Source organism: Belonocnema kinseyi, chromosome 1, assembly GCF_010883055.1.
Source record: "Belonocnema kinseyi isolate 2016_QV_RU_SX_M_011 chromosome 1, B_treatae_v1, whole genome shotgun sequence".
NCBI lineage: Eukaryota > Metazoa > Arthropoda > Insecta > Hymenoptera > Cynipidae > Belonocnema > Belonocnema kinseyi.
In genome coordinates this window covers 120,746,152-120,767,779 of record NC_046657.1, presented here as the reverse complement: position 1 = coordinate 120,767,779, position 21,628 = coordinate 120,746,152, and the positions used below count along the sequence as shown (strand labels likewise).

General features: G+C 32.6%; 1 protein-coding gene across 1 annotated transcript in view; it reads left to right on the top strand.

Moving 5' to 3' along the window:
- The window catches only part of LOC117179848 (zwei Ig domain protein zig-8-like), a 77,642-nt gene that overhangs the window by 19,738 nt on the left and 36,276 nt on the right, over positions 1-21,628 (top strand). Inside the window, exon 2 of the mRNA XM_033371999.1 lies at positions 15,522-15,697. Within this exon, the coding sequence (XP_033227890.1) occupies positions 15,522-15,697 (176 nt within the window). The remainder of the gene's footprint in view (positions 1-15,521; positions 15,698-21,628) is intronic.

Genomic DNA, 21,628 nt, shown 5'->3' with positions numbered 1-21,628 from the left:
ATTTTTCGAAAACTAGTAACATAATCATACAAGAGATGTTTTTACATTTCCAATTGAAAGCAGTCGTCTAGATTGTTCTCAAATCTTCTGACACTGATAAATTATTTTTCTACACGAAATTCTCCTGATTAACATTTCTTTTTAAGTTTATAAGATTACTGGAGCTCACCAATTTCTTTATTAACAATGATATATGATTTCCTTCAGACCATCATTTTTGTTTAATTCGCGTTGATTGTTGAGCCCACGTCTTCCTACTTGTATTCAAATTTCTTAGAATTCTTTGTAATTCTTCGAATGACTCTGCCATGACAATTTTGTCATCTTCAAACGCTTACCCGTGCACCTTTACTGTCCCCAGATCCACACCTTCTTCGTCTATGAGAGTCATTCTTAAGTACTCATCTATGTCAATAATTAATTTAGAACACACAATTTTAAATATCGTTTTTAGGATGAATGCTACATAATTCTGCTATTTTGAATGTTTTAAAGCATGTTCAAAAACTTAATACCAAGTCCTTGTTTTGATCATTTTTTCAAAAACCGAGCTGTGAACAAAAATTAACTTGACTTTGAACCCAGAATTTCCAGTTTGCTATCCTAATATTTCAAGAGTATTTGATTAATGCGATATGATAAGAAAATTCAGCTATTTTTGGTAGAAAGTTCATTATTTTATGTTGATAATGATTTAATTTAATAACAATAGAAAAATAATCATTTTTTATAGTCATGTTTATCTTCGAGGTCTGATATTTGTATGAAAGTGAGTTTTTAAATTTTTTCTCCCATGTTAGACCACTTCAAAAAATTGTAAAAAATTCATAATAAATATCTGGTGCATAAGCAAACTATGTGCATTTTTTCGCTAATGTATGTATTTTTGTTTTCGATAAAGTTCAACTTAAAATATTTGAAGGTCTGTCTACATTTGAATTGCTTACCAAAACTTGTTAAAAAAATATATTAAAAGTGTTTTCAAGAGATCTTTAATAGGATACCAAGTTGATTAAAATCCTTGGAAAACGATCCGAAATATATGCAAAAAACAGTCAAACCATCATTCTGCCCTTCAAAGGTCGTCTCAAAGGTTAAAGGACGGAATATTTCAGGAAAGAGTTTTCTTTTTCTAAAGTACACAGAGGAGCAATGCTGTGTTGAGGTTAGGCCATGTTGGACTGTTATATAACACATTTACCATTTCTTCGCATTGTCTATACATATAAATATTTCTTTATAATTGTAAAAATTCTGATTTGAACATTGAGACACAAGACTTCATTAGTAATGTCTATTTATTTTTTTATTTCTTGAATACGAAATATCAATCATGAAAGTCTCCACAAACTTTGTAAAGTGCTGGAATATTCCAATGTTCAAACTTCGAATTTCCAAATGTTTAACACGCCTAACTTTATAAAATTATTACATCTTTAGTTATATAATTCCGGTCTAAGAAATTAATAAAGCTTTCGTTTCAAGGTTTTTAATATTTTCGAATTGCAATGAAACTTTTTATCGCTAAATAGCTTCTTAGTAGATACCGGTTCAGAAATTGCCCAACTTATTCCCAAGTTTCGATCTGGGTCCGATCTGATTGTCCACATGTGGCCACAAGGGGGCAGATGCTGTGGCTCACGTCGGAACCACGTCGGGTCGGGTATGTTAGACAAGATTATCTCAAGTTTTCTGATGTCGTTGTAGGAGAACGAAACGTGTAAAAAGGTCTGAAGTGTTGCATCCTGGCACAAATTCCATTAGTAGACGATGAAAGCTTCGTGGTTTACGCGGCGTGGCGATCACTAGAAAGTTATACTTTCAAAAACAGTATGTAGAGTATTTAGTTCTATTTTACTGGATTTAGCAGAACTCTTTATGAGAGGAACTGAAAAAAACTTTGGGTTTTAGTTGGAGTGTTTAAGTCTCGATACGTATACTAAACTCCGAAATAAATATCGATGCCAAAGATGAGCTTTACTGGATTATTTTAAGTAATAGCAACAAATTCAACTAGTGAAGATATTATTATAAAAATATAAGTTTTGTGCCTGGAATCTTGATTTTAAATAACAGGTTCACTCAGAGATATGACGTAAAAAACGACCCTACGATTGATATCATGCTGGTGAACCATAAACTTTTCAATGGATTATGCATTGCCTTATGATTGGATTCATGTGAAACATAATGCACTAAAGAGCCCTCATATTTAAACAAAGTCAGCAAACCTTATATAGGCATTCAATAATTGTAAATGCTCTGCCATTTTCCCTATACATAAAACGCAAGTTTAAAAAGAGCAGGTATTTCGATTTACATGAAAATTCGGAAAGTTTTCTACTTTCTGAGGACAATTTTTTTTAAACATAAACTTCAAAAAGTAAAGTTGTATAAGAAAATTACACAAGATGATTTAAAAATAATCAATTAAAAAACATATAATCAAGAAAGTCACTTTGTATAACATAATTGCACAAAAGAATTTAAAATGAGAGAAATATTTTTCTGAACAAAATTATAATCGGGTCATTAGAGAAAACTATATAACAATAAAAAAAACAGGGAGAAAAATGGAACAGGCAACCAACTACCAGGATCCAGCATATTTCGAGTTCTTTTAGGCTTTCTCGCCAGGGAAGTTTTTAATGAGAAATTACTAGGGAATATTTCAATGTTATGCTTATAAATCAAACTCTCGTTTTTAGTCAAGTGTTGGGGGTTGTCGTCAAATAACCTTAGACTGATTTCTGGGGGATTGAAACGTAACCAGTGTGGGCCGCCTGATTCGTTTGCAATTGCAATATATATATATATATATATATATATATATTCTCGCGATAAGCTACTTCAACTAACGTTTTTTCGATTACCATCCCACTGGTCAAAGTTAGCAAAACGTGGTTTTCGTTCGCAATCAATTTGTTATTAAACAAAAACAAACATATTAGTGTTGTAAACAAAGCGCGTCATTTAGTCAAAGCTCATATATTGAGAATACACCATACAAATTTCAAGCAACAAACGGTCGAATAATCGCGATTTGTGTTTTACAAACCATCGATTTCTAATTGAAAAATTGTCTAAGTTTTTATTGTTTATCTTAAGTAACAAATATCCAATGAAAAAGTTTCATAAGAAAAATTTGTCGGCCGCGTCAAGCTGAATACGAATGTATATTTTGTTTTACGTTTCCGTTACTTTTTTTATCGATAGATTCTCTCGGCTGGACAATCCTTATACACGTTTTCGAGCGGAGAGACCCTTATTTGATAGGTCTGCTCATTTTCTGACATCTTAGTATAAGAGTTATGCCATTTTCTCAATAATACAGTGTTTGACATTTGTTCTCATAAGGGGAGTCTAAAGTCACAATAGCAGAAGTCAAAATTATCTTTAATTTTTGCAAAAAACTACTTTATTATTTTTAAATATTTCTGAACTCTTATGATTTTTCTTATTCTTCGTAGAACCCAATATAGGGTAATTTTTTTAAGTTTTGAAATGTTTTTTTATCACTCAAAGATATTTTAACTTTTAAAATGTAATTTTTAATAATTCAATGTCAAGAATATCTAACGTATATGAAAGAAGCACATTATAGACATTCAACTTCCTAGAGAGCTTTTTTTTACATTTAAGGGTAGTATTCTGCATAAAGTTAGGGGACAATTGTTTTCAATAATACCTAGCATCATTATTTAATTATCATACTAATTTCTTTCATGTTAGTCATTTGTCATTGTTACACGACAAAAAAATAACACTTGTTAGTATTCAAAAGCCTTGATCCGAAGCTTAAAATATTTTTTTAATTATAAAAAACTAAAAATTCGGTATAAAATCAAATTAAGGTATTATACGGATAAAATTGTTCTCTGCGAATTTTTTCAAAATTAGGACTGTAGATTTATTACAGCGTTATCTAAATTTTGGTCTAGTTAGAAAAGAGCTAACCATTTGGAAGTTGAGATAAGTAAAATCCAAAATCGCATCTCTGCTGTGATTTGGAAGAACACCGTTAACTGAAAATCAGATAAGTCACCTGAAAGTAGTTAACGGTAGGCGGCTCAAGGGAGCATAACGCCTAAACGGTTCTGACAATTTTTTTCAAAAACTGAGACACGGCAGAAAGACGCAATGCAGAGATTCTGTGAAAATTTCAGAATTTCCATCTATTTCGTTTATCAAGTAGAGCCCTGAAAGTATAAAAGAACAGAGAGGTCCGATAGGTTAGACACTCTCACATGCATTCAGTTGATCGACATGAAGTTGGAGTGTCTTCAATTGTTCTTCGCATGGATAGCTCTTTTTCTGAATTCATCTGTATAATACCTTAAAGGAAATGTGAAAGTAAACAAAAAATATGTTTGCCACGTTTTTAATTGTGTGCTTTGTATTTGAATATAGCTCTTTCAACTTCTGTTTTGAAGGAAAGTGTGCTTATTTTAAATTTTAATAAAAAAACATAAGGTGGGAGAATTCAAGACTTGCATACATCGCTAGCTGTTATATCGAAATCCCGTTTTTCTGAGATCCTATTTGAACACGTTACGCCCCAATTCTATTCAATTTAGTATGTTTGATTCTTTCCGATATACGTGAGATTTATTTGGCTATTGTGCGCCAGAATGAAGAGGTGAAATAATCGATTCTGCCTATAATTTCCATTACGGTTTTTCTTCTCAAAAATTCAATTAATTAAACAACATTTTTTATATGGATGTTGTTACTCAAAAATAGACGTATAACGTTCAAATCAGAACTGGCCTCCGATTAATTTGAAACAGCGTATACATACGTACGTATTTTGACAGACTGATGAAGGAAATTATAGTAAAGTCAAAATACCCGAAAATTTTATTTTCAAGGACAAAATCAAAAAAAAAACTATGAAAATGTAAACGCTGGAAAGTAGAAGGTATGTGACCTACATTATTTTGCGTGGCCAGGCACAGGGGTTGCTCGCCGCCTTCTTCGATTCTTTGGAAAGGGGAAGGTATATGACCATCATTCGTGTGATGCGTCATGGGCCAATGCCTTCTCGCTCCCATCAGACGGTGAAAGGGGAAGTTATGTGACTTACATTATTTCTGTGACCAGTCACCGGTGTGCCCTCCTGACCTCCGCGAAACTTTGGAAGGGGCAAGGTATGTGACCTACTTAGGATCAGCCGTCTGTTGTGTTTTATTTAAGGAGGTACCATCACTAAAAGAATTTTCATTACCATTTCAACCAAAATTTAACAATATCTAAATATGATCACCAAAAGTATTCAGTTAAAATCTCAGAAGCCTAGGGTACTTTATATACGTTATATACGTTTTTAATTTCGTCATATTTAACATTGTGTCTTATGAGAGATGGCGTTTTTGAGCTTTCACTGAGTGATATCTAAGTAACCACCATTAAGATATTATTGATAATTTTTTGTAATGAAAAAGAGGTAGTTTGAAGTTGAGGTGCAAAAATAATATTAACCATTTGGTTCCTGCATATAAATGAAAAAAAAATAATCACGAAACTTGCGCTTCTGAACGTTGACTATCGCAATCTGGCAACATCGCGAGGCGCGATCAGTGTACATCTCACTCAGTTGTTGATTCATGTCGCCGGCGACGCCAGTTGTTATTATTTGCTTTTATGCATAAATAAATATGTATGATTCAGTAGAAACTGAAAAACCTGAACGATTTGCCTGGAAAGTTGTTAGAGTGAAGGAAAGCGTTTACCGTAAGAGAACGATACAAAGTGATAATGCGACGGAAATCGACAAACGTGGTTAGAAAAGAAAGGCTTCTAACCTAGAAGTCGATCATCAAAGTAGCATGAAATATGCAAATATCGAAGGGCGACGAATTGTGCGTATCAAAACTCTTGCAGAGCAGCTTGTTTGCCTGCAATGTCAAGGTGTACTCGCTTTACTCGATATTGTATCCGAGAAAAAACGATGGATTGGCTTCAATCTTTCATGTTCAATGTCGCAAATGTAAATTCGTCAATAGAGTTGTCACCGATACTCAGCATATTGTTAATCACAAGCAGCACTTTGATTGTAAGACAAAGTTCGTTGCTATAAGTAATTAATAATAAACTCGGCGATACTGCTGTTTATGTCCCGCAACGAAAAACATAACCTCAATTTCCGACCTGTCATTACACTGTTTCAAATTTTTGTCAATAATTACAATAAAAAATTCGCCACAATGTTGCCAGATTTCAACTCAGTAAGTCATACGAGTGTAAGTATTACGACTGCGTAGTCGACTGATCTCGGCCGAATAATCGCGAGTGGTGTTTTACAAACCATCGATTTTTGATCGGAAAATTTTCTAAGTTTCTATTGTTTATCTTAAGTAATAATTATCCACTGAAAAAGTTTTATGAGAAAAATTTGTCAGCCGCGTCAAGCTGAATACGAATGTATATTTTGTTTCACGTTTCGGCTACTTTTTTTTATCGATAGATTTTCCCGGCTGGGCAATACTTATACCCATTTTCGAGCGGAGAGGCCCTTATTTGATCGGTTTGCTCAAATAATACTGGTCCTTACTTTAAAGTAATATAGTAACCTCAAGCAAACTGGCCTACTGTCATAAGAAAGATGTAAATAGTCTCTGTAAAGAATATAACATTATATGTGGTTTATTTTTTTTTTTTAGACCCAACTCTTAAGATACTTTGGATTTTTAACCTTCCGCCACACCGGCGAGTCGTTTAAAACCACTTAAATTTTTCAGCCTAAGTAGTAGATTAATTCATTACTTGGTAAATTCATTAGTTTATTATTGAATTGAAAAATTAAAAAATTTATCAGTTGTTAAATATATTGGCATCACAACTCAGAATTAGAAAACCAATTATTCAACAGAGTATCCTCTGAAAATAAAAAAAAAGAACCTTGAATACTCTCCAATAAGCATCGGTATTACCCGAGCTTATATTCAGGTGATATTATTTTTTAATAAGTACCAGCTCCGCTTTTCCACATCCCAGTTAAGCAGTTTCCAATTTTTCGTAAAGTCCATGTATAAACGTACGGACCTGACAAAGGCACAAGGGGGCTGGGAAAGGGAAGGGGGCGCTGCTTGTATCCAGACGTTATTTAAAAGCTCAAGAATAAAACTTAAATTGTCCTAAATTGTTTTAATAAACGATAAAATATTGGAAAAATATTTCTGAAGTCATCTTAGAACACATTTGAACTTTTACTAGTCTATTTTTAATAATTAAAGACCGAAAATATTTTAGGAGAAAAAGGTAAGTTAAGGTTAAAGATGCACAATCTACATTTTCAAACTTAAATAGAGGGTGGTTTTTTTCACACTTTTATCAGTATTTTTCTAAATTAAATTTGGGTCAAATTATTTTCAGTAATGCCTACTATTTTTTTTTGTCATACTTATTTCTTTCACTGCTAAGTTATTTGTAATTTTCACATGCTCGAAATGTTCTTATTATTTCGAAAATTATGGCGAATGTTTTTATATGTACAGTTATTTTATTGATGATAAATAAGAATTATTATTTCACAAAACTGTGATGTCTAATTTAAAATTTGTTGCAAATGTGCACGTTTTTATTTCATTTTATTCAGTTATATTCACAAATTTTGGAAAAAGACAATTATATTTCGAACCTACTTTATGGGTTTTCAAATTTTAAATATTTTCCGTAATTTTAGAAATTGTAAACACCATGAAAAACAATTTTTGCTTGAAAACAAAAAAATTACATTTTTCTTTGGTTCAATATTAAGAAATTTCAGATTACAAATATTCATTTTTTTCCGAAAATTTATGCATTTAACTCAATCGGAAGAAACATGTTTCTGCACAAATTAAAAAATCAGAAATAGTACACATTTCTAAAAATAATTTCTACCATTTTATTATTGTTCGCCAGTAAAAACTGTGCATACACGCAGAAAAAAGAACCTTACATTTTACTGAAAACCAAGTTAAATCTACCGATCTTCCTAGTACGTATATAGATAAGATGACAGTTCAGTAAACGTTACAATTATAGGCAAATAAGTATGACTATCAATGATGGTTACTAGTACGGATTCTCAAGTGGTGCTGACTTGCGGGTCAGTAGATTTTATCGATCCAGTCGCTAGTCTGTACAGTTCCTGGATGCTGCAATTACGAATCATCATGTTACTTTAACGAATAATATAAAGAGATCTCAATTATTTTATCGGCGTAGACTACAGTTAAGACAGCACTATAAATTGTGAAAAAGTATTGCTAAAAAGTAATTAATAAATAAGCGCACGGTTATTACTTAAAAATATTTTCGGATATACTTATAATTAATCGTTATTTGTAATTTGTAATTCTTATAATACAATTAAAATGTTGCACGCAATGAAAAGGGGGGGGGGGCGTTCAAAAGCATAAACCGAAGCACGCAAGTCAACAGTTTTAACCACTACACTAGTATACGAGTTGCGATCTGGAAAATTATTTTGAAATGTATTTGTAACTGAGTGTCGTGACCTCGGGAACGACTTTTGAGTACGCAACCATGCCATCGCGGCACACAACTAAAGTTCTAGCATTTACATTATATCTATATGCAGCTGAAACAGTCACGGAACAAAGACACGTCTTGTTCCAATAAAGTCTCAAGTGCACGCGATCCGTGAATAAGTTGTCCCATCCAAAATTGTATTATTTTTATAAAACCCCTTTCTTGCAAAGTGCGAATATGGAGTAATGTGAAGACTGTCACATAAATGTCAAAAAGGAATGTTTTTTAGGTGATGGAATCCATTCATTGCCGATTGCGTCGTGAATTCACCCGGTGCTCCGCGCGGATCGGTTGCGTTGCGACTTTAGGGGCGAGTTAAGTTACTCGTAACCAATCGGATATGTAGCATGTACCGATCTGTCGGTAATGTCCACTGCACTACTATTGTTATCTCGGTTCAGTAGATTTTACATGACGTTCAGTATGTAATACGAGGGAATACAGGTTTATTTTACTGATGGATAGCCGTTGAATTAACCTTAATTTCATTGTGATATTGACGAAATGCTAAGTGATTTTGACATTTTCACCCTCTTATTAAGAGCAGTTTATACTTTTACGGTTACAAGAAACTCTTTACAATTCTTGATAAGTAAATATTACATTTCTTTTTTCTGCTTGTATGCAAACAAAAATAATGACAAGTAGAACAAAAGATGTTAACAGATATAAAAATATCATTCTTTTTTCATAATTATTTTTTATAATAATCTTTATATTATGCTACAATAGACTGTCAACTACAAACAAATATTTCTAATCTACTAAAGGTTTTTTCCTTTAATTAAGTTAGTTATTATGTACGTTAATTGTTCAGGTGCTCTTTTCCCCTATTCCTTACGTATACTTATTCCTTCTCTGAAGAAATAATCAAATTTTTATATTATAGAGATATATTGTCTCGTCAAAAACGCTGACAGGAACAGATTTTCGCGATCATTAAAATTTAAAATAAATCGAAAACTTAATAACAAAATTATTGGCAGTATACATATCAAGCAAAACAGCACACACTGGAACTTTTGACATCACTTTGTAACCAGTTTTATATATAGCTTAAAATGACAATAACGTACCTTGGTTCTAGAGATCGATAGATAAGCTGACATTTTGTGGTCAAAGTTTAGCATTTAGCTATCAAGGTATTACACAAATAAAATTATTTTATGATCAGTCTTTTTAAATTGACACTATGATGACTGGCCATTTTGAAGTTGAGATGAATAAAATCAGAAATAGCATGTTATGTACGTAAGGCCTATCCCAAGGTATTGAGAATGTAACATATTTTAGCATGATGCCTAAACGTGTTTAAAATATTATTTCGAAAACTGATACATGATAGGAAGGCATAATACAAATGTTCTGTAACAATTTTATAACTTTCTCCATTTCGTTTATGAAGTAAAGCCCTGAAAGTTTGAAAGAAAAGAGATCCCACTTGAAGTTGTTGCGTCTTCGAAGGGCATTCGTCTGTTCTTCGTATAAATTGCTTTTTGTATGCATTAATTCGTATAATACCTCACTAAAAATATGGCATTTGAAACTTTCTCTGCGTTAATTATGCGCGCCTAAAAATTTCTAGTAATGTCGAAGTGTTATCATCAGCGACCGTGCAGAATACAAATGTGGGGCTGATAGGGTATCCGACTAGATTGCCCCACTTTCAGTCAGGGGCTAGTCGGGACTACTTATTAGTGACCCCTACCTGTTCCGTTACGGTGAATTAGTCGGGAGCTGGACAGTCGACCCGACTTATCCCAGTCGGGGTCTACCCGGGTACTGGTAGGGTTCGCACAAAAACACGACTGTACCCAAAAAAATCTGCCCGCCTCGCGGGCACATGCTCATCACGCGCTACGCGCGCTGCTCGTAAGTTTGAGAGCGCCTAGGGCGCGTGACGGTTCAATCTCGCGCTTTCTGCTCGAATATTTATTCTTTGCATTTAGAATGCTTGAAAAATACTTTATCAAAAAGATCTATTTTAGATGGCAGTATTTATATGCGTCTTCATATTCTGAATTGTCTACTTAATTAAGTATAGTTAAAGATTAAGTTTCTCAAATCTCTGTAGGCTATGAGGTACACATTCTCATCGTGACACACGCGCTGCTCGCTTGATTTCCGACAGACATTTGTAAACAAGTTTGTCTATAAAATGGAATTTTTTATTTCTCATTATTTTTTTGTTGAATCAAAATTTGAACTTTCAATTTTGGAAGAAAATTCACAAATTTGTTATAATAATCTTGTAGGACTTTCAAAAATAAATGCTTCTCTTCTCCTGACTTTTTTTCATATCGTGCGTTTTTGGATTAACATTTTTATTTTCGGTTGATTTAAGAAATTTTGAAAACACTATAACTCTGAGAATTTTCTTTTTATCGAAAAAAGTTATAAGAATAAATTGTTTGTTCTTTTTATACTATAAATATCCGTACATAGAATTTTCAAATTCAGAAAAAAGTGGTCTAAAAAATTTTCAAAATATGGATTTGATTCGTTCATTTTTTCGAGAGTTATTGTGTTTACGGACGGACAGCCGGACGGACAGGCAGACAGACACTAGCGTGAAAATCTGATTTTCGACTTCAGGGGGTCTCGAAACGTGAAGATCGTAAAGTTAAGATTATTATCTCCAGGGATGTCGATTATAGTTTTTTTTAAATCTCAATTAAAAATTATATGAATGAAAAACTGAATTCAAAAATTCAAATTATTTTTATTTTATGAAAAATATGATTCAAAACACATTTAAGAACAACAATATTTTGAATAAGACACTTTTTGTGAGAACAAAAATTATGATAGTTTTAAAACAGCATTTTATTTTTTCTCTTTTAAATAGAATAACATCTACATAGTTCAAAAATCAATGTTATACTTTAAAGCCGACGCTACTTATCTTGCCGCGTCCCTTAACTCTCGGTCGAGCTTTTCCCCCACCACGACCGCTACGACTCGGCATCCGAGAATTGTTCCGCTCGCTATTTATATTGCCCTCAATGGTTTAGGTCTTTTAAGGCAATTTTAAAGTGCAAAAAGTCATGATATGCTTTGTTAATGAGACTTATAGAGGAATTTCGAAATCATAATATTTATGTCTTATGATAATTTCCTTGTCACACGACATAACTTCAAGTTTGGCAAATTTAATCAAAGGTTTATCAATATCTCGTAAATGCTAATCTATTTTTCCGTTTGTTCCGCGAGAGAATTATGTGATCACAATTTTTTGGAACCAAATGTGAGATAATTACTTCCACAATGTGTATTCTGAAAATCAAACCTTTACTCTTTGTAAACACTGATCTGCACACGGCAACGTACGTAGCGAGCGAAACAATTCGCATCTATTACCACGCATCAAGATTAGACTCGAGAGTGGGGGAACATCGTCTCCATGAAAATTACTCCTCTACGGCCCAATCCGCGGCAAGGCAAATAGCATCGACTGTATTTTGTAAAATTCACATAAAATTGTATCGAATAAGTGTGCGATACAAATCTTCACCTCAAAATCCAATTTTTTCAATTGACTAAAAAAATTAAAATTTGATATTTTTCGCGGTTGCTAAATTTTCATTCAAAGTATAGAACTATGGCCATAGATAGGAAGTATTTCTAATTTAAAATGTTGGTTCTTCTATATGTTCTACAAGATTCAAGTGTTCCATTGTGTTTAACTTTTCTTTTCAAACATGTAAACAGCATTTTTCCTTACACATTTTCTGTTATAAAAAATTCCAAGTTCAGACTTTGATGAAAATGTTTATTCAATATGTTTTTATAAATTAAAAACAAGTAAATAATTGCGCTTTTGTACAGATTAGCTTATTATATATAACACTCAGTCAAAAACTTTAAAACAAGAATAGCCCGGCTAGAGCCCGGCTAGAAACTGCGTCAGTAGGTAGATGAAAGTAAACAACTGCGGTTGACCTAATCTTCATGGCTAACACTGTCTGCCAAGTCAGGCAGTGGCTGACGTATGGGGAACTCTGACATGTCTAAAGCAAAACAAAAAACAGAAACTCACTTTATTTTATGATTAGCTTAAGAAATTACTAATCTTCAAAGACCTAAGCAGGCATCTTGAGTTTTTTGTGATTTGCATTATGAGTTGGAACTAGGTTTGCTAAGAATGCCTGCAGTTTTATTGACCATCTCGGAGTCTCAGCCATAAAAGAAGTCATAAAATAATAAAATCTCCTTACAAGAAACCATTATACTTCTCGAGTTTTAAAGTTTAGCTCGAAATGTTATAACGCTTTAATCCAAGAAGCTTCGTCCATGTGTCTTTGAATTAAGTCGAGCATCACAGATTTACGTCTTTAGCTTCACTCGTTCCTGGGCGAAAGTTAACCAGACCGTATAATTCCAGATTTCACGATTTCCGGGTATTTGTTAAGCAGATTTAGGGGAATTTTGTGCATCTAAATGATGATGTTGATTGATCTATCGTCCTCATCTGTTGACGATGGTTCATAATTATGCTGCAATTTACACAAGTTAGAATTGCACCTTTCACATTCGGCGCACACGATGACTTTTTTTTAACAAATGCAGGGAATATGTAGACCTCGCTATGAAAAGGACCCTTATGGTCGGTTTGGCATAAAATGCATTTTTCGAGTTTTTAGGCCTGAGCACCACACAGAAAAACGCAAGAATTCATCCTCTGAAAACTGACAACAAGGATTCTGTTAATATAGATGTTCACATGTTTGATTTAAGAAACAATATGAAGAAACTTAGTCCATTGTCCACTGCCTCTTGGCGCCTACTTACCCGTGTAAAGACTAGAGTTATCTTTTTTTACGGTATTATTTTTTGCAGGAACTGTTTTTTTATAAGATAACTTGATACAAATACTAATACTAACACGATTCTAATACGTTAAATAAACCTTCATTTGAACTATTTTTTAAGAGTAAGGAAATCAGAAAAAATTAGGATAAATATAATAAATACTAGGAGAGTTCGAAGACATGGAACATCAGAATCGCATTTAGCTATTGATGCTGGGGTAGTTTTCAATTTAAAAATAAAAACAATTGGTATCGTGAGAGTTATTTTTAGCATTTAAGTCTTAGTTTTACACATTAATTAACCTAATTAAATCCTTCCTAGATAAATTATAGCCATAAAAATATTATAAAATGCTATGGGAATATTTAAAGTGTAAAATATTAGTAATTTGTTAAATTCCAAAAATGTGCCCAATATTCCAGGAAAATAAATTTTGAAGGCCTATTTCAAGCCATTGATTATTTTGAAATTGTAACTTTTCGTATGTTGAGTTCCATAAGAACGTTAAAATTTTTTTGTTGGATCAAAATTTCGGGCTTACTAAGTATTAAACAACAAATACTTTCCAAGCATAAAATAATATTTTAACCTTAAATTTTTATTTGAAAAAGTCAAAAATTATTTTTTCAAATTTATTTGCACACTTAAAAAGGCAAAGTGGAACATTGATACTCTTTTTTTATCAAATAATATTGATGGCAGTACTTTTTCACCAAAAAGGAGACATTTAAACAGAATCTCTTGTAAATGTAAATTATCGTTGGACTTCCTAATGGATATCACCAAAAAGTGTTTGAGAGGCGGATTTAAACGTTTAAATTTTGTTTTTTGAGGTAAAGAATACTCTCGGTAACTAATCCAATCCTTTATTGCCGCAGATATCGGTATACGCGCCGGTGTTGTTTTATCTAAAGCTTGAAAAGGATGAAATAAATGTAAATATTTCCAGGTTTGATGAAAAAAGAAGCAGATAATCCTTACAAATATACAGGATACTGAAAGTATATTTCTATTTTTGCTTTATTTTCATAAGGATCTCTAGTCCATATTTCAGAACAATGATCACTTGTTTTAAATTTACGAAGAATTTACTTTTTTGTTATATAAATACGAAGTAAAGCTTCATGCAGCGAATTTGTCTTCTGTGACTGATTTGCGAAAAACGGAATGCTCACTTGGTTTGTTTGAAAAAGCTTTCTAGAGATTTTTAAAAAGTTACGTAGTTGAAACTTTAAACTTTCAATCTTAAAGTCTTATATAATTGGCCACTAACGAGGCAACTAGAAGGCAAGTTTATATGAAATGATAAAACAGTTAAGCGTCTCAGAATGCTTAAAAGGAAACAGTTTATTTGACGTGTAAAAATTAAAGCGAGCAGCCTAACCGGATCAGTAAAGGGTGTTAAGCGCGGGAATATAGATTAACGTCTGCAAGCTTGCGTAATTGCCTTTACAGAAACGTCAACCTTTGTGAAAATATTTCGCACCTTATCCTTCATGAAAGTGTTATTTTGTAAAATAATGGCTTCTAAACTAACATGAATTTCCAGGTGCTAGTTGAAGGTGAGAATTTATTTTTCGGGTTATAAAAGCATCACTGTAGAGTCAAAATTTTCAAAAAAAATATTGCTATGGAATTTTCATCAAAGAATATACCAACTCCGTCACACTTTATACGCATGATAAATTGTAACGGTTTTTAAAATCCATTTAAATAACAACAGACTCCTTTTCTTGAAACGATCAGTAAGTTTCTGCCAATTCTACTACGTGTTCCGAGATTTCTATTCGACAATTGTCAGATGCATGAAATAATAGAAAATTAGATAAAATTTTTTTAAATTGGGTTTGTTTCTAATACGAAGATTGCTTACGTAGATAGGAAATTAAAAAAAAAATTTTTGCACAGAAAATTCCTTTGAATTTAAATCTACTATTATAGTGGGATATATATATATATATATATATATTAATAGTAGTATCAAATATTTCTTTACTATTTTTCTAAAGTTTACAATATTTGATTTTTTATTCTGTAGATTATTAAAAAAAATTCAAACAGCGGCTCAAAATCTTCTACAAGAAAGTCGCATTTTTAATTTACTTTAACACGTACTCTCCGTTAATAAAAACTACTTAAGCGGTTGATGATTAACGAAATATCCTTTTCAGGCGAGATGAAGCGACTTCCCCTGAGAATTCCCCATTTGAGGCATCATCGAGTATCCCAGAGGGGTCCATACTTTGAAAATATCGAAGGTCAAGAGATCAACTGTTCCCAAAATGTGGTCCAATTAGGAGATACAGCTTTACTCGATTGTCGCATAGTTATGCTCTCCGATAGGACGGTATGATTCTATATCTTTCTGTAATATTTTTAAGAGTCTGTTATATAAGCTCTAGAGGTGTGCAAAATTAAAAAAAACCGCAGTAGGTACTAACAAAAAAATTAGACTCATAAATTTACCATAGTGTATAGTACATTTTCCGGTAATGTATAATCATATAATATATATCCTATAATGTATATATTTTTTTAAAAAGAATTAAAGCGATTAAAATTGCCTGCTATTGGATGTGATATATTCACGGAAATTTTTTGACGCCCTGTTTGGCTATTTTAGTAAAGTGCAATTATAATTTGTTGCAATCGTGTGTCTGTAAGAACATTGAACACAATATCTTAATCGACCGACTCGACTTGAGAAAAAAATTATAGTTTAAATAACATTGTAAGAACGTATATTACGTGTTTTAGTTTTTACAAGTAATATAAAGTAAAAAGCTGAAGACGTGGTCTACCTATAATATTTTAGTTATATTCATCCGGTAAAAGTCTTTTCGATTCTTTCGATTAAAAAAATCTGCCTGCTGAACGGTCACGTTCTCATCGCGCGAGGCTTGCTTCACTCGCAGGTTTGAGCGCGCCTCGGGCACGCGAATGTTGGTTCTTGTTCTGATTGTGAATTATCGTTTGTTATAGCTCCTTCAGCTCTAAAGAACAAATTTTCATCACGTTTATTGTACTTCACACTCGATTTGGTCAAAAATGTGAACTTTTCCACATTACGTTCAATACTTATATCATAAGATTTTTGCAAAATAAAATATACATTTCATTTATCATGCTTACTTATTTGGTACTTATTCTGCATTAAATTTTATTCTCAGCTACCCAGAAAAATTAATTTTTCAATAAATGCATAATATCACAAATTTATAATATGCATTGGCATTGAAACATACAAAAATCACTCCTCCTTTCAAAAAATAAGTAATTAGAAGCTTGTAGCTCTTTTTAAAGTGAACAACTTTTGAAGTGTAAAAAATTCATAAATAGAAAAATTAAAGGTCATTTTTGGGTAAACAATTTTTGTTGATTCATATTTTTTCGTAGCTTACATAGTTTGACTGCAAAATGATACCTTTCTCTTTATAAAAAAATCTTAATGATAAATTATTCTAATTTCCGGGTGCTACAAATAGCCGTACATAGAGTTTCTAAATTTTTGAAAAATTGTCTGAACATTTTTGAAAATGCCCTAACTTTTTGAATTTTTATCCAAAATATCTGTTTAACGAATTCGGTCTTTCTTATCTAGTATATCTATATCTTGTTATCTAGTATACTGACAACAACGACGACAGTGTATTTTTTACATAAAACTAATAACTTCTCACTATGAGGAGAATGAAACCGATAGAAAAATATTAAAATATTAACACCGATTAAAAATTTCAAAAACCGATAGAATGCAAACCGCATAAATCGAAATGATTAAGTTCTATACACGCGAAGTATATTCCTATACTTTAAAGATAATTTAAGTCATGTCAATATGTTGTCGAAATTGTCACTGTTATTCATCGCATTGCAAAATTTAATTTTTTAATTATTTCTTTGTTTAAAATTTAGTTTTTTGATCAAGTTTAATTAACCATTTTTGTTTTCGATAAAACTCAACCTAAATAATTTGGCTACGTTCAAACTCATTAAAAGAAAAGTAAATCTGAAACCTTCAATTCCTATGATATATAACACACTGGACTGGATGTAACATTTTAAACATTTTTTTTTTAAGATTCCATATAATATGTTTTAAAATGAATCTGTTATATCATCAGCGAATGGTACCTTACCGACAGTAGACAACCCTCCAAACCATAAAAAAAGAAAATCCACAATATCGATCAAGTTAAGAATCTTAAATAACAGAAAATGCTTAACGTCTGAATCATACTAGATAGAAAATAATATTTTCATATTAAAATTAAAATTATTTCTTGAAAAAAGGCCCTACTCCTTCTTCACTCTATTGGGGATCGAACCACAAAACTTATTATTTTCCATCTAGTCTGATTAAGACTTTAAGCATTTTCTGTTATTGAAGATTCTTAACTTAATCGATATTGTAAACTTTATGCCTTCATAGTTTGGAGAGTTGTCTACTATCGGTAAGGTACGATTCGCTGATGATATAACAGATTCATTTTAAGATAAATACTTTTACCATTAATGCCTAGCTAAAATTAGCGTTATTTTCTGGAATTCAGAGTTCCTATTTTAACCCTCAAATTGCTTAATTGGAAAAGCACCTGACCGGAAATCAGAAGTTTTGTGGTTCAATTCCCAATGGAATGAAGAAGGAGTAGGATCTATTTTTCAAGAAATAATTTTAATTTTAATTTGAAAATATAATTTTCCATCTAATCTGATTAAGACGCTAAGAATTTGCTGTTATTGGAGATTCTTAACTTGATCGATATTGTGGATTTTCTGCCTTCATGGTTTGGAGGGTTGTCTACTGTCGGTAAGGTACAAATCGCTGATGGTAGAACGGATACATTTTAAAATAAAAACCTGTACCCTCAACACCAAGCTAAAAATTAGCGCTTTTTTCCTGAATTGAGAGTTCTTATTCTGATCCCTCTAATAGCTTAATTGGAAAAGCACTAATTTTAATTATAAATATAATATGTTTGCAAATTGATATATTTCTTTACAGAATTTAATGAAAAGCAGGGTATAATACAGGTGTTTCTCAATTAGCCCACTACTGATGGACAATAAAAAACAGCATTCATATTCAGCCACACTTCTGCTTTCGTTCAAATGTCAAGTTGGACATTCACTCCATTTTAAAAGACTAGTCCAACATAATTTCAAGTAATTCCGTGTATACACCGCGTGAGACGGGGCCAGACTATTTTCATGTCTTAAGACGAATATTTTTGACTCGAAGACAAAAGTTTATGTCTCTGAAGCCCTCTGAGGGTTATCACTAATCCGCTTTAATTTTTATAAAATGTTGATATTATTTATTTTCATGGTATTTATCTTCCATGCATTACTTTTTCATATGCATGCAATTGTCTAGAAATAGAGGTTCTGAGTTTCTTATTTAAAAATTAGTTGACAATAAGAGATATTCGGGCTTTAATCGTGTGAAAACCGACGAATTGTTTGCCGATGTTTCGTGAACATTGCAGTTCACATCTTCAGGACTGACCTAAAACTGAGGTCATGTTGTTCTTAGGTATACTCTCTACGATTCCTGTGATTGGCCAGAGCGCCTCACCGTGTGGAATGGTCGAACCTGATTGGCCAATCAAGTGTTTTTTAAAAAAATCCGGGAGAACGAAAAGCCACATCAGATTGGTATTATATCCATTGTCCCTATTGATGTTATTAGGGTGTTTTAAGATTTCCATTACTTCTCTATGTTTTTTTGGAAATTTGTTGTGCGTTTTTGCAATAACTGTTGTTGCATGAAATAAAATGTTAGGTTCTGTTTCGATATGATGTTCAGCTAGTGCTGATTGCGCGAAATGTTTTAGCCTGACTTCACTCTCATGTTTCTTAGTACGCTGGCATGTTTCTTAGTACGCTACACCTTGGGTGTAGGGTAGGGTGGTGGTCATTTTTTTCTCTCTCTCTTTCGTAGGTTGTGTTGACTTGCTTTTTTGAGTGTGTTTTCTTATTGCTTTATCAATTTGTTTGTTTATGTAATCATTCTGTATTAGGATATGTTTGACGTTTTGTAATTCATTTTGTAAGTTATCTTTATCTGTTATGGAGACAGCTCTGTATACAAGGGAGTTGATGATAGATTGTTTTTGAGATGGGTGATGGTGGGACGAGGCATGTAGGTATCTGGTTGTATGCGTTGGTTTTCTGTAAACTTCATTTCCTAATGTGTTATCAGATTTTTTGTAAACTAATACGTCCAAGAAAGGCAATTATCCGTTTTTTTCTATTTCCATGGTGAACTGGATAGTAGGATGTAATTGATTGATAAAATCGAAAAACTTATTTAGTTCATATCGTCCATGTCGTAACGTAACGGAACCAGAATTCTGGTTTAAGTTGGGCTTAGCTGAAGATTTTAGTTTCTAGATGTTCCATAAAGAGATTGGTTATTACAGGTGTGATTGGGGATCCCATTGCTGCCACTGAGGTTTGTTCGTAGAATTGGTTATTGAACGAGAAGTAAGTAACGTGCTAGGTTGTAAGTTGGTGAGTTTATTGCACTGACGGTCGGTCTGAGTGGAATGTTCTCTTTGTGGATTTTTGGTAGCCCGTAAAGTCTCACAGAGATGGGATTAGTAGGTATTAAGTTAGATATTGTTTGGCTGTCAAGTTTAGAATCTTTGAGAAAAGTTTTTGTTCTACGGACTATTATTTTTGTGGGGTCCTTTTTAAGTTTTTTGTATGTATCGTCAGTTAGAAGGTCCATGATTTTGTTGTTATAGTCTTCTTTATTCATTATTACTGTTGTGTTGCATTTGTCCGCGGGTAATATTATAATATCTTTATTTTGATTGAGTTCTTTAATTTCGGTTTTTTCCTGTTTCTTTAAGTTTGAGCAGGGAACTTGAGCTTGGCGTAAAATGTTGGCCGTCATACGTCGTATGTCATTCGCTTTTTTGGATGGAAGGGTATATATTGTGGATTCTAAATAGCTGATTATTTATTCTTTTAGGATTTTCGATGGAGCTACAACAAAATTATGTCCTTCAGATAAGACTGAAATCATTTCATTGTTAAGAGGGTGGTCAGAGATTTTTTTTACTGTATTTGATAATTGAGTTTGCTGTAATGGAATTAATTTGTCAAATTTTGTTTTTTGTTTTTGGGTGGAAAAGCTCTTTAATCCGTTGGGATTGGTCAAACGATAAGCGGTACAATGTGGACCAAATATCAAATCTGAGGGTATTTGATAGAAAAAGGTGAAGTTCAAATAGTTTTTTAGAGATAGTGTTCAAAAGCAATTTGGTATGCTGTATTCTTTCTTTCACGAGAAGCAAACTTGTATTATGCAGAATCGATTTGGATTTAGATGTTCCCAAATTATTTTTCAGTTATAAGAATTTTAGGACGATTTTGTTGTCCCTGCACCGTTTCAAAAAAGCTAAGGATGTTAATAGCTTACCTTGAGAAGGCCTGAGCTTACTAAAGATGTTGGTTTTAGTAAGAATACTCTCCCCGTAGAGCTCCTTAATAATAGATTTCATGCTTTATTTTATTATTTTATTTTATGCTAGATTTTATGTTCGACCAGTCCCCATGGTGGGGCGCTCTGGCCAATCACAGGCATCGTAGAGAGTATACCCAAGAACAACATCACCTAATACCTTAGTTTCAGGTCAGCCTTGAAGATGGGAACTGCAATGTTCACGAAACGTCAGCAAACAATTCGTAGTTTTTCATGCGATTGAAACCCGAAATATCTCTTATTATCAAATTGAATCATCATGAAAGCATAAAATCTATTAGAAATTAGTTATTATAAAATTACAAATTTTATCGAATGTAAAATTGCAATCCGCAGCAGATGTTTACTTTTTGGTTCTAGTCTGGCTACCTGATTCCTGGAAAGGGTAGGCCTTACCGGTGCAGTCTAGTTTATAGAGGTCAAAATAATGCCATAAATGCAAGATAAGTCTGTGTGTCTCCAATGTCTAGCTGGTGAGACGGAACCAGACATCATGGTCTTGAAGACATACTAAAGACATTCAAGACAAAATTAAGACCAAATGTTTTTACCCTGAATACCATCATAAATCATCGAAGATGCGAAAAAAATGTTTTTAAATATACTGCCAGAAAAACCAAAAAGGCGTGTAACAAATATGAATCAAAAGACTCAAAAAGAATTAACCTTTGAAAGGTACCTTGCAATACCAGGTGTATACATATGAAACCGGTATTTTTTCAAGAAAAAAACACATTTATTTCAAGAGAATGATAACAAATATTTTATTCAAAGTATGCGCCC